Genomic DNA, 13,749 nt, shown 5'->3' with positions numbered 1-13,749 from the left:
GAACAGTTATTAGGTCACTTTCACTGGAATATAGAGTGTGAGAAGGTGAGTAATAGGAAATATGTCCAGAAAGATAGCTTGGAGCTAGACTCCAGATGATTCTAAGGGTCAAGATGGGAAGTTTGTAATTTACCCTGGAGACAATACAGAGCCAGTGAAAATTTTTGGTCAAAGAGTAACATGGATAAATCTGTGCTTTAGGAAAACCATTTTTTTTTTCAGCTATACGATGGTTGGAAAGAGATTAGAAGCAGGGAGACCAATTAGAAAGCTGTTGAAATAGTCAAGTGAAAGGTGATGAGGGCCTGTAGTAGAGTGTTGATTGCATCAATGGGGAGAAGAGAACTGATAATAAAGATGTTATGCAGGTAGAGGTGCCAGGACTTGGCAGGTGATTGGATAAAGGAGATGAAGAAAAGTAAGAATACAGATTGATTCCAAAGTGAATGGCTGGAAAAAAATGATGGTGCTCTCAATATAAACTAAGAAGTTTGGAGGAGGGGAAAGATTGTTTTTGGTGGGGGTGGTGAAGATAATCAGTTCTATTTATCTATTAATAATTCTGTTAACAAATATATTGAATTGAAATACTGATGGGACATCCAAATGGAGATGTTCAGCAGACAGCTAGAAATTGAGCCTTGCAAATGAGGAAGAAGATTAACAGCTAGAAATTGAGCCTTGCAAATGAGGAAGAAGATTAGGTCTTGATACACAGATTTGAGAGTCACCTGCATAGGGGTGAGAATTGAACTGTGTGAGTTTATAAGGTCACTAACAGAAAGACTATATATAGAGAGGAAAGCACAAGATAAAGCTTTAGGGGACACCTCTACTTAGAGGGAGAGAGAGAAAGGTTATGAGAAGGTGCAAAATGCTGTATGCATGAAAATGATTTCAAATATCACAAAAGAGATACAGGGAATAGATTTTTGGACCCAAACCAATACACATTCCACTAATTACCCATTGGTAATTTGGTCATTATAAAAAGTGCTTCAACAAGCAAGGCATAGTAGTGGTCAGACATGTAGGAGGAGAATTAAGAGAGAGCAACATCATGAAACCCAAGGGAATGGAAAGTATATTGAAAGAGTGATGGTCAACTGCATCAAAGCTGCAGAGAAATCAAATAGCATGAAACCTTAAAAAAAAAAGTCATCAGATTTAGCAATTAAGAAAGTGTTGGTAACCTTGCAAGAGTCTAGTTCTAGTTGAACGGTCAAGTTAGAAGTAGGCAATGAGGAAGGAAGAGTAATGAATATAGATTTTTTTCTTATTTGGTTGTGAAAAGGAAAAGAGATTGAAGACTATAACTGGAGGGGATGGTAGGGTCAAGTGAAAGGTCTTTTTTAAGGATGTAGGGGAGCTGGATATGCTCCCCCTTGTCCGTTCCCAGAGCCCATGTTGGCTGGCTAGACAAGAGGAAGACTGACTATTACCGGGGGGTCTCCTCCTTAATTTCACCTCCCTCTCAGCCAGTTACTCATAACCCATCGCAGTTGCTTGATTGCTCACATGACTTGGATGAGCTGTGAATCACTAACTCTCTTCCTTCTGGTGAGATAGAGGACCACATAGTTTTACCAACTGCCCTACCACTACTTCCTAAAATCTTTGAGGCCTGCCATTATCCTTACCTCTATTCCCTCTGGACTTCCTGCACTATAATGTTTTCAAGTGATTTAACCAAAGGATTCCTAGGTCTTGTACCTGCCTCTCACTGTATTCTTAGGATTCTGGGACTTTCCCATCCTCCCTGCAACTGAACTTTTTTTAAAAAACAAATTTTGTTGGTATTTTTATTTTTATATTATTTAAATTTCTCCCTGTATCCCTCTCTTTCCCTCTCCCAGTTATCTCATATAATAAAGAATATTTTTAAAAGAAAAAGGAAGAAAACCATCAGAATATCAATCAATACTTCAAAAACATCTGAAATACATGCATGTTCCACAATTGTGTACTTCCTACCTCTACAAAGAAATAGAGGGGGAAGTATCTTCTCATATTTCTTTTATTGTAGCCATGTTTATTCTTTTAAATTTTGCATTTTTTATTATTTTGTGGTTGGTGTTCTTTCCATTTACCTCACTGTCATTTAGTCATTTCGTTGTTTTTTGTTTTTGTTTTTAGTAAGGCAAATGGGTTAAGTGACTTGCCCAGGGTCACACAGCTAGTAAGTGTCAAGTGTCTGGTCTGAGGTCAAATTTGAATTCAGGTCCTCCTGACTCCAGGACTGGTGCTCTATTCACTGTGCCACCTGGCTGCCCCCATTTAGTTATTTTGTATGGTGTTTTATTGGTCCTGTCTACTTCATTCTATATCAGTTCATGTACCTTCCCATACTTCTCTGCATTCATCCAGTTCATTATTTTTTATTGCCCAGTAATAATTCATTATGTTCATGTACCATGATTTGTGTAGCCATTCTCCAAACAATGTGCATCTACTTTGTTTCCAATTCTTTGCTACCACAAAAAAATGTTGCTGTAAATGTTTTAGTGTATATGAGGATTTTCTTTTTATCAATAACCTCCTTGGGATGTATGCCTAGTAGTGGAATCTATGGGTAAAATGATGCTGACATTTTAGTCACTTTACTTATGTAATTCTAAATTCCTTTAGAAAATGTTGTATTGTTTCACAGCTCAACCACCAAAGCAATCCCAACATTGACTATTCCCATCTTTCGTTATCTTTGCCAAACTTCAGGGTTGTTACGATTTGCATTTCTCTTTCTAAGTGTTTGGTGCATTCTTTCATATGGTTGTTAATGGTTTGCAATTCTTTTGATGATTATTTATTCATATCCTTTGATCACTTGCCACACAATTTCCCAATAGGAAAATGGCTTTTGGTCATACATGTACACATACATGACATATGTTGTTTAGTCATTTTCAGTCATGTCTGACTCTTCATCACCCCTTTTGGATTTTTCTTGGCAAAAATACTGGAGTGGTTTGACATTTCCTTTTCCAGCTCATTTTAGAGATAAGGAGACTGAGGCAAACAGGGGTAAGTGACTTACCCAGGGTCACACAGCTAGTAAGTGTCTGAGGCCAGATTTGAACTCAGTTGTTCCTGACTCCAGGTCCTGTACTCTATCTCTTTGCCACCTAGCTGCCCCCCCATATATATAGATATAGATATACATATACATATACCTATACATACACATATACATATATGAGTGTATTACTTATCTATATATTTTAGACACCAAATTTTTGTCAGAGAAATGTTATACAAAAATTTTTTCCCATATGATCACTTCCCTTCTTATATTAAATACACTAATTTGCTTATGCAGAAATGTTTTAATTTTATTTAATCAAAATGATCTTCTTTTTTACTTGCCTCTGTCTCTTATTTGGTTAAGAATATATTTGTGACCAAAACCTGGAAAGACTTACATGAACTGGTGCAAAGTGAAATGAGCAGATCCAGGAGAACATTGTTCACAGTAACAGCAACATTGTGTGATGATCAACTACGAATAACTTAGCTCTTCTAAGTAATACAACAATACAAATCAATTTCAAAGGACTCGAGATGGAAAATGCTATCCACCTCCAGAGAAAGAACTGGTGTAGTCTGAATGCAGATCAAAGCGTGTTCTTTTCACTTTATTTTTTTCATGGTTTTTTTTCCTTTTGGTCTGTTTCTTCTCTCACAACATGACTCATATGGAAATGTTTTACATGATTGCACATGCGTAACTTTTATCAAATTGCTTACAATTACAGGGAGGGGGAAGGAGTGAGGAAAAAAATTTGGAACTCAAATTTTTTAAAAAAACTAATGTTAAAAATTGTCTTTACGTGTTATTGGAAAAAACAAAATACTATTTATAAAGAGAAGAAGAAGAGTCTCTCTGACCCATAATGAACTTTCTTTTACGTGTTGTCTCCCTCAAGTAGAGTGCGTGTTGCTTGAGAGTAGGATTGCCTAGTTTTTTCTATTTGTATTCCTAGTGTTCCGCACATTACTTGGCACATAGTAAGCACTAAAATACTTTTTCATTTATTTCATTCATTATAAGAAGCAAGAAAGGAGTTAATAGATAAAGAGAAATTCAAAGGGTGGGGAAGTAAGGAGGTGGGGAGGTAAGGGAGCGGGAAAGGAAGATCCCAGATAAGATAGAAGGCCATGGGATCAATCAATTAATAAACATTTACTAAGCATCTACTAAGTGCCTACTAGGACAGCTAGGACGCACAGTGCCGGTCCTGGAGTAAGGAAGACCTGAATTCAAATCCAGCTTCAGATACTCACTAGCTGTGGGACTGTGGGCAAGTCACTTACCCCTGTTTGCCTCGGTTTCCTCATCTGTAAAATAAACTGGTGAAAGAAATGGCAAACCACACCAGTATCTTTGCCAAGGAAAATCCCAAATGGGATCACAAAGAACTAGACACAACTGAAATAACTGAAAAAGTGCCAGGCTGTGCTAAGTGCTGGGGATACAAAAAGAAGCAAAAGACAATCCTAGCCTCAATGAGCTTACAGTGTAATGGAGGAGACAACACATATACAAAACAAGCTATAAACAGGATAAGTGGGAAATAGTTAACAAAGGGAAGACAGTAGAATTAAGAGGGGTTTGAAAAGGCTTCCTGTAAAAGATGGGATTTTAATCAGGACTTAAAGGAAGCCAGGGAAGTCAGTAGGCAGCGTTGACCAGGTGAGGCCTGATCAAAAGCACTAGTGACTTCAGCAAGAAAAAGGGACTCCTCTTTACAAACTAGAAGAAAGGAGATGGGAATATAGGGTTCTGAGGGGTGGAATGAGGAGAAGAGAGAAGTTCTATGGGTTTTTTGTTGCTATTGCCTCATGCATCCACTTTCCTTACCATTTCCACTCCTACTTCCTAATTCCACCAACATTTAAGCTCTCTTGGCCTCAGTTTCTTCATCTGTAAAATGAGTGGTTTATATTCCAGAAAACACTTTGAAATTATTCAAGAAAAGGCCATACGCCCAAAAATCCAACTCTAAGCTTGTACCTATGAGAAAGTCAAAGAGAGAAAGGTCCCATATATACCAAAATGTTCATAGTTGCACTTTTTGTGGTAGCAAAAAACTGGAAACAAAAGAATGGATTCCCATCTATTAGGAATGGCTGAACAAATTATAATATATGAATGTAATGCAATATTATTGTGCCATAAGAAATTGTTACGATAAGGAATTAAGGGACACACAGGTAGGTTTGTATGAATTGATGGAGAGCAACATAAGGAGAACCGGGAAAACAACACGCACAATGATTATAAAAAAATAACTGAAAAGAACACTAAAAGAAAGCCAATTCAAATGACCAATGTTATTCTCCAAGAGCAGGCAATGAAATATACCATTCTCTTTTTGTTGGATAGGTGGGAGAGCTACCGGTGCAGAATGTTGCATACACAGTGAAGACCCATTTTCTGTGTCCATTGGTTTTGGTTGGCTGTTTTTCTTTGTTGAAAGGGAGGGCTTGTGGCTGGGTTGGGCATATCTGGAAATGACTGTGATGTCAAAACAGATTTTGTTTGAAATGATGGTTGTTTAAGCTAAACGATCTCTAAGTTCCTAAGCGATTCAAAATTCTATGATTCTGCAGTTGCATTTCAAGTCATTACCACTTCAACAGACTCTTAACTGGTGTACTCATTTCTGGTTTCTGTTCCTTCCAACTCATCCTACATACTGCTACCAAATTAATCTTCCTCAAAGCACTTCTTAATCTTCTTGAATATCAGTCTTTCTAAAAGATGTGACTCGCCATATAAAAACCTTCAGTGGCTCCCGATGGCCTTAAAGATAAAGTCTGAGTCGAGGCTGTCATTCAAGACCTTCTATGATATAGTCAGTGTTCATATATATTATAGCACTGGCTTGGAGAGGGGGCCTGGCGTTGAAACTGTCAACGTCAGGAAATGGAGTAAGGTCCACAATAGGCATAAGGAAGTAGGAAAAAGGTGACAAAAGGACCCAAACAGAAGCTAAATTTATGCCAGACATGTAGGCCTGACTCTTTCAGGAAAGGAGAAGTTGATGTAGAAGCTGATAGCAAAACTGTAGAGTAAACACTGAAATAAAACCGCTTAGCAGATAGATACAACATGTTTTTACAACGCATTACAGTTTGTAAAGCATTTTGCTCCCTATGAACCTATGAGGTAAGTGTTCTCCCTCTCTTTTACAAATGAGGAAACCAAGGTCGAGAGGTTCAATCAAGCCTGCACAACATACAGCCCTTGGGCTGCTTGGGGCCTGCCAAAGGATTTTGGGCAGCCTTTGAAAAGTGCAGGGTTGCCACTGTGCACTCTCCTGTTCGTCACGTGACCAGTGGCAACCAAACATTGTCGGTCTGTCTCTAATCTAACCTATCTGCAACCCAAAAAAGTTTACAAGCTGTGCAAGTCTGAGGTAAATGATTTGTGCAGAGTCATGGAGCAGCTAGATGGTGTGATAGTGCACAGAGCACCAGGCCTGAACTCAGGAAGGCTCATCTTGCTGAGTTCAAATCCTGCCTCCAACATTTACTAGCTGTGTGACCCTGGGGAAGTCACTTAACCCTGTTGCCTCAGTTTCCTCATTTGTAAAAAAAAAAAAATGAGCTGGAGAAGGAAAGGCAAACCACTCCAGTATCTTTGCCAAAAAAACAAAACAAACAAACAAACAAACAAAAAAACCCAACCCAGATGGGGTCATGAAGAGTCAATCACGACTGAAATGACTGAACAACTAGAGTTATGAGATTGGTAAATGGCAGAGCCAGGACTTGAATGCAGGACCCTTGAATCCAAGTCCAGTTATTTTCCCACTAACTTTTCTGTGTCTTTAGAGAGGAAGTGTGATGCTGTGGACAGAATACTTGAAGGCAGAAGACCTGAGTTCCAACCCTGGCTCTGTCACTGACTATCAATGTGACTTCGGGCAATTCGCTTAGTGTCTTTGGGCATCAATATCTTCATCTGTAGAAGGAGACAGGGTAGAGACTAGATGACCCAGAAGGTCCCTTCCCGCTCTAATCTACAAGTCTCACTTCACCCAATTATAAAATAGGAATAATAATTCCTGTACTACCTACTTTGAAGGGTTGTAAGGAAGACGCATCGTAAACCTTAAAATACCATAGAAACATAAGTTCTCCTCCTCTTCATCATCATCATCATTATCTAGGGGACAGCTAGGTGGTACAGTGGGTAGAGCACTAGGTTTGGAATTGAGAAGATCCATCTTCATGAGTTCAAATCTGGCCTTAGACACTTACCAGCCATGTGACCCTGGGCAAATCACTTAACCCTGTTTGCCTCAGTTTCCTGATCTGTTAAATGGGCTGGAGAGGAAAATGGCAAACCACTCCAGTATCTTTGCCAAGAAAACCCCAAAGGGGGGTCACATAGAGTCAGAGATGGCTGAAACAACCTAACACAAACAAGGTTGTCTGTCAGGAACTAAGGGGGTTTTGGGTGGTAGATAGTGAAAAAAAAAATACTATCCAAACAGATTTAGTTCTGAATTTCTAACTGGCTGCCTGATATCACCACCTGCATTTCACACCTGAAACTTGGAAACCAAACTCATTATTTTTCTCCCCAAACTACACCTCTACTAATGTTCCTATTTCTGTAAATTTCATCACCATTCAACTAATCATCTATGCTGGAAACCTTTATGCATCCTTGACTGTCTCTACTCCGCTTTTGCCCCAACATTCAATCTCACACATAAGAGGATTAGGTGAAATGACCTCTAGGGTCCCTCTAGAGTGCACTCCAGGATTTTATAATTTTATGTTACATCAAAGATGAGCCTCCTTGGCAGAGAAACAGAAGCAAAGTAAGAATTGAGCAGCAATTCCTTGTCTCTGTTATTAGTTATCATTGTCCCATCCAACCAAGCACAGAGGCCTTTCCCTTCTCTGCTCTTCCTTTTTCTTTCTATAACCTTTTTAAAATCCCTTTTGTTGACCTTGGCTTCAGCCTCACCACCTTCAGATCATTCTGAGCTTTAGCACTTCTAATATTATTTTTATTGACCACGTCATGCTCATATGCGCCCTCTGGCATTCCATTCTTGAGGATGTTCTACCCCTCCTAGGTCCACTTCCTCTGCAGAATTTCAGTCCATGAGATACTACCTCGTTTTCCTCCGAAAACCTTTAAAATTTGCTTTCCCAACATTTAGGGTCCGTGTAGGCTAGACTTGAATTTCTTCTCTATAACAAATTCAAGGAAGGAGTGGTCACTGCGTCTCAGGGTTCTCATGATTTCTATCCTAGCAAACACTTCTTCCCTATTAATGAGAATCAGATCTGGAGAAGAATTTCTCCTTGTTGATTCCTCCGCCTCTTGAAAGATGGAATTATCACTAAGGCAAGTCAGAAGTTATTAGCTGCTCTGCATCTAGCACATGTGAATGTGGACATGAACATACACACACACACACACACACACACAAAGAGTGAGCTTCAGGAGAAAATAATAATAGTAACAGCTAGCATTTATATAGCACTTAAAGCTTTGCAAAGTGTTTTACATACATTATCTTATTTGAGCCTCGCTCCAACTCTATGGCTAGGTGTTATTATTATCCCCATGTGGAAACTAAGGCAAAGAGAGGTTAAGTGACTTCCCCAGTGCTGCACAGCTGGAAAGTCTCGGAGGCAGAATTCATACTCTATCCACTGTGTCACCTCATGATGTCCGCCTGGATAATTGAAGTTCTCCATCACTGCTTTTGCGCCAGCCTAGTGATTTGTTTCCCAAACTCCTCGTTTATTTCCTCTTTTTAGTCATGGAATCTGTAGCATGTTGCAGTAACAAAATTATTTCTGGTGCTTCCTCCATTGACCATTTTTGGTCATGTTCTGTCCCACCTCTTGTTCCTTGGATCTCCTCCCATGAGTAAACCTTCTTAATATACAATGAGTCCCTCCCTCTTTCAGCTATCCTGTTTCTTCTGACTAAGATATACTTTTCCTAAGCCAGAAACCAGTCACGGGCTTCATCCCACCAAGTTTCAGTGATCCCGATGAGGTCCAGTGGCCTCCTTGTAGTTGAACTTCTTTTTTTTTAATTTTTTTTTCAGTTGAACTTCTTATACCTCATGTTTGTTGCTTAAATTTTGAGCATTTGTGGAGAGACCTCCGAGTCCGTGAGTTGTATTACTGGTTCCTTTTCTCCACCAAAAATGGATGTGAAATATTTCACCAAAATAAACAGGACAACTTTGTGTGAACTGATGTCTGTTCTTTTTATTGGCTAGCTAAAGTACTGTCAATACCCTACAAAGGTGGGCTGTACTTTCTGGAGTTAACTTGTAACCCAAGTGGGGGAGGAGGCCTCACCAACTTTGTCCTGCAGCTCACTTGCTCCTGTAGCACTGTCCTGTTTGAACTGCTGAGCTTGACCGCTGTTGGTTCCCAGGTAACCCCTCTAATCTGTTTTGCTGTCTTTGTTTTGTCAACCTGACTTAGAGGCCTCTCTCTCTGGTGCTGACCTTATCTCAGCCTCACTCTACAGCTCCCTATGCCTGTCTCCATACCTCTGAACCTGGCTTCATGACCTGACCTTAACGACTGATTACACATGTATAACTTCCCCTACTATTTTATTGGTAGTTTTGTTTGTAGTACCCTGATTATGATTAACCTAGTTACGGTGATTTAGCAGGAAAAGGATTAGTTTCCTACCACTTCGATATCTTATTATTCATGCCAAAAATGAAAGAGTAGAGCCGGGGTAGGGAACCTGTGGCCTCAAGGCCACATATGACCTTCTAGGTCCTTGGGTGTGGCCTTTTGACTGAGTCCAAGTTTTACAGAACAAATCCTTTTATTAAGGGGATTTGTTCTGTGAAGCTTGGATTGAATCAAAGGGCCTCACTTGAGGACCTAGAGGGCCACATGTTACCTCAAGGTCACAGGTTCCCCACCCTTGGATAGAGTCTAGTCAATAAGCATTTATTTCTCATCAGCTATGTGCCATGGAGTGTACGAAGTGCTAGGAATACAAAGGTCAAAAAAAAAATCATTCCTGCTCCTAAGGAGCTTATAGACTAATAGAATAGACAAGGTTTTAATACAGGACCAACGTTAGATTATCAGGTTAGAGACAGGAGGGAACGTAGAGGTCATCTCACCCAACCCCTTAACTTTACAGTTGAAAAATCTGAAGGGGGGCAGCTAGGTGGCGCAGTGGATAGAGCACCGGCCCTGAAGTCAGAAGGACCTGAGTTCAAATCCAGCCTCAGACCAAACACTTGACACGTACTAGCTGTGTGACCTTGGGCAAGTCACTTAACCCCGATTGCCTTACTAAAAAAAAAAAAAGAAAAGAAAAGAAAAAGAAAAATCTGAAGGAAGCCTAAGGAGGTTAAAACATTAGTACCATGAAACCATTTCCTGAACCATGTGGAACCCTTCCATGAGCCACACTTTGAAAACTCTTCTTCATGAACTATTTGCACCTAACAAACTGACCTACTAGCTCTTCCCCCATGTACTACAGTTCATCCTCCCCTTTGTTGGGTGCCTTTGAACAAATGTTCCCTTCTCCCCATGTCTGGAATGTCCTCTCTCCTCGTCTCCACCTCATGGAATCACTAGCTTCCCTTCAAAGCATGGCTCCAAAGCCATCTCCTAAATGAGGCCTTTTCTGATCTGCCTCGAAGTCATTATCACAATTTCTTTTCTTGGAATTACTCTGTAGGTAGTCTGTATTGACTTACACGCTTGTAATCTTGCAATGGAATATAAGCTTGTTGAGGGTGGAGATTGTTTTGTTTTTGTCTTTGTGTCACCAGTGACTCATATGGTGACTTTCACATATTAGGAACTTGAACAAATGTTTGTTGAATTGAACTGAACCACTGAATTTCATCATCCTGTGTGGGGACTTCCTCCATCCCTCTGTCTACTGTGGCCAAAAAATTCATCAGCCAACCCCCAACGTGGTAATGAGACCCTCCGCAATTCATTCAGCTGGCCTTTAGACAGCAGGCATTCTAATAGAATGGAAACTCCTTGAGGACAGGGATTGTTTCGATTTTGTCTTTGTATCCCACAGTGCCTAGCACCTAGTAATCACTTAATAAATGCTTTCAATTGATTGATTAATTGAGACAAGTCCATTGATAGGTCCACACCAGAAGCCTTTACAGCTTGTTAGGCCCTACCAAATTTTTTACTCTACTATACAGTTCTCAATGCCCTGAGTGACCTCCATGCCAGAATGAGGCATTAAAGGACTTATGTGAAGATTCATATTAAGAAAAAGAAAAAGTCTTTTTTTAAAAAAGTTGACATTGATTTTTAAGTCACACATAGTTAACTGAGATGCAAAGTTCAGAAAATAATTCAGTTAAAAAGCCAAACAAGATGAGGAGTTGAAAGGCTTTGAGTTTCTTTAAGTTATTAAATTCCTAGGAAAATGATGCCTCAGCATCTACATAGTGCATTACTTTTCATATTCCCGTATTTCCATCCAGAATAGCATTTCTCCCCAACAGGAGCAGGAGAAGAGGAAATTTGTCCTGACTCTAGCACATTCTCATTATTTTTCACTGCTTTTCATCTTTACCTATGGAGATCAGAAACAATTGAGTAACTGAGGTTATTAGTGAGAGGGTTAGCTCAATCTCCTACTGCTGTCCGTTTGCACAGGCCTGGAAATGCCCTCCCTTCTTCCCCTCATTTCTTAGAATATCTAACTTCCTTCTGGGTTCTAATCATGCGCCGTCTCCTATGGGAAGACTTTCCCATCTCCTTAGTCATTAGGGCTGTCTCCTTCCTCCTTAAATCATATATATATATATACACATACACATACATATACATATACATACACACACACACATACATACACATGATACATTATTATATGTAAACACACACATATACATATATGTGTATTGTGTATCTATATACATACACACACACAAATACTACACACAAAGGTCAGAAGGTGGGGGAACCAAACAACCATAGATAGATAGATACTTAACTGTTTATGTATTTAATTCCCTCTATAGAATATAAGCATCTTGAGGACAGAAACTATTTCTGTTGGTTTGACTTTGTATCTATCCCCAAGGTAAAATGTAGCATCTCACTTATAGAAGGTACTTGATTAATCCTTGTCAGATTAGATCAGACTGAGCTGGTCTGGATTTAGTGTGTTTAGCCTAAAGGAATTATCATGCCTAGATTTAGCATTTCATGAACTCTTCAGAGTCTCTGATAATCTAACAAGGGATAACTGCAGAGTTAAGAACTAACTGGGAGTCAGTTCTTTAAGCCCCCTTAGCTGCTGGGGATCCAGCCTTATAAAAGGCCTCTGAAGAGCAGCTATGAGGGGAGCAGTCTCCCATTTCTGATACAGCCTCAGAGGGTTCAGTGAACGACTTTGCCCATAGATGGGCAGAGATCACAACATCTGTGCCTCTTCTAAACTAAAAAGAGTGAACTCAGCCTATGCTTTCCCTGAATCATCAATTGTTTTTAAAAGCTTGAAATGAAGGGGAGTATGGGATGAGGAACCAAAATAGGGAGAGGCCCCTGAGAAGCAAGAAGTGAGAAAATAACAATGGTCCGAAGAGCTTACTCCTAAGATCATGCGGGTCTTTCTAGCTTGTATCTTTTTACTTCCCAATTTATCATTTTTCAAACCTCCCAATCACCATCTCTTTCTACTACTACCTAGTACTAAGGAAATGAGCAAAAGAGTAACCCAACCATTTGCTCTTGATTCAAGGGCTACATAAATCCTTAACTTCCACTAGGTTGGGGGAAAACCCCGAAACAACCTCACATAATCCACATCAGCACCAGCGAGACTCACGGGGGATCATAGATCCAAAGCTAGAAGGTCCTTCAGAAGCCATCTAGTCCATTTTACAGATGAGGAAATAGTTGAGGTCTAGAGAGGATAAGTGGCTTGACTACACACATGAGTAGTAAGTGGAAGAGTCATGATTCAGAGCTAATTCCTCCAACTCAAAATCCATCTCCTTTTCTACTATACCACATAGTACTTATGAAAATGTACATATCCTACTTAAAGCCATTTACTTATTGACTCTACTTACCATTTCAGAAGGGCTAAGAGAACCAGGACCAGAGCCACTGTCACCATGGTGCCATTCACTTCCAATTTGAAGAATTCCAGGAATTCCATTGTTCTTCAACCTCAGCAGAAGAGAGATCATAGATGGGTTGTTGTCGGAGGCTGGGAGACAGGCAGGTTGTGGACCCCCTCTAAAGGAAAGAGTGCCTCAAAGTTCTTTCAACAGTTACCAGAATGGCAGTCTGCCATCAAGGCAGAAACAGATAAACAAGACTACGTCAAGTCAACTTTGTTCCAAGATGTGGTGTCAGAATGTCTCCCTTCTTCTAAAGAGGAAGGAAGGGGAGGGAAAAGAAAGGGTTTCAGTGTAAGGCAATGAATCAGCATCTCTCTCTATTCTCTTGATGACTGTCCTATAAGTAAATATTTACATAGCTCTTCTGGGAGGCAGACGCAACACAATATTCACATCTACAGACCATAGTCATGAATGCCTAGACTGGTGGGCAATCAGCAAAAGGAAGGGTCCTGAGGTGCTCCCCAATAGCCTGGTAGAATTTTGTGACAGTTATAGGCTCTGTATTGCTGATGAATAGCTTTGGAGGTGTGTAGGAATTCTTGTAATACTCTCATTGTCAGTCCATAGCACTGTTTTGGCTCTAGGAAGTATCAAAGACAGTAGCATA

General features: G+C 39.9%; 1 protein-coding gene across 2 annotated transcripts in view; it reads right to left on the bottom strand.

Annotated features, from left to right (window-relative positions):
* TBXAS1 (thromboxane A synthase 1) overlaps positions 1 to 13,379 on the bottom strand; it is a 231,123-nt gene extending 217,744 nt beyond the window's left edge. For both annotated transcript variants that reach the window (XM_027842282.1, XM_027842283.1), the window contains exon 1: positions 13,086 to 13,379. In XM_027842282.1, coding sequence (XP_027698083.1) covers positions 13,086 to 13,174 — 89 coding nt within the window. In that variant the 5' untranslated portion in view covers positions 13,175 to 13,379. The remainder of the gene's footprint in view (positions 1 to 13,085) is intronic.
* Positions 13,380 to 13,749: the final 370 nt, after the last annotated feature.

This window comes from Vombatus ursinus, unplaced genomic scaffold (assembly GCF_900497805.2).
Source record: "Vombatus ursinus unplaced genomic scaffold, bare-nosed wombat genome assembly UNPS02014870.1, whole genome shotgun sequence".
Classification (NCBI taxonomy): Eukaryota; Metazoa; Chordata; class Mammalia; order Diprotodontia; family Vombatidae; genus Vombatus; species Vombatus ursinus.
The sequence above is the reverse complement of the archived record's forward strand: the minus strand, read 5'-3'. Positions and strand labels throughout refer to the sequence as shown.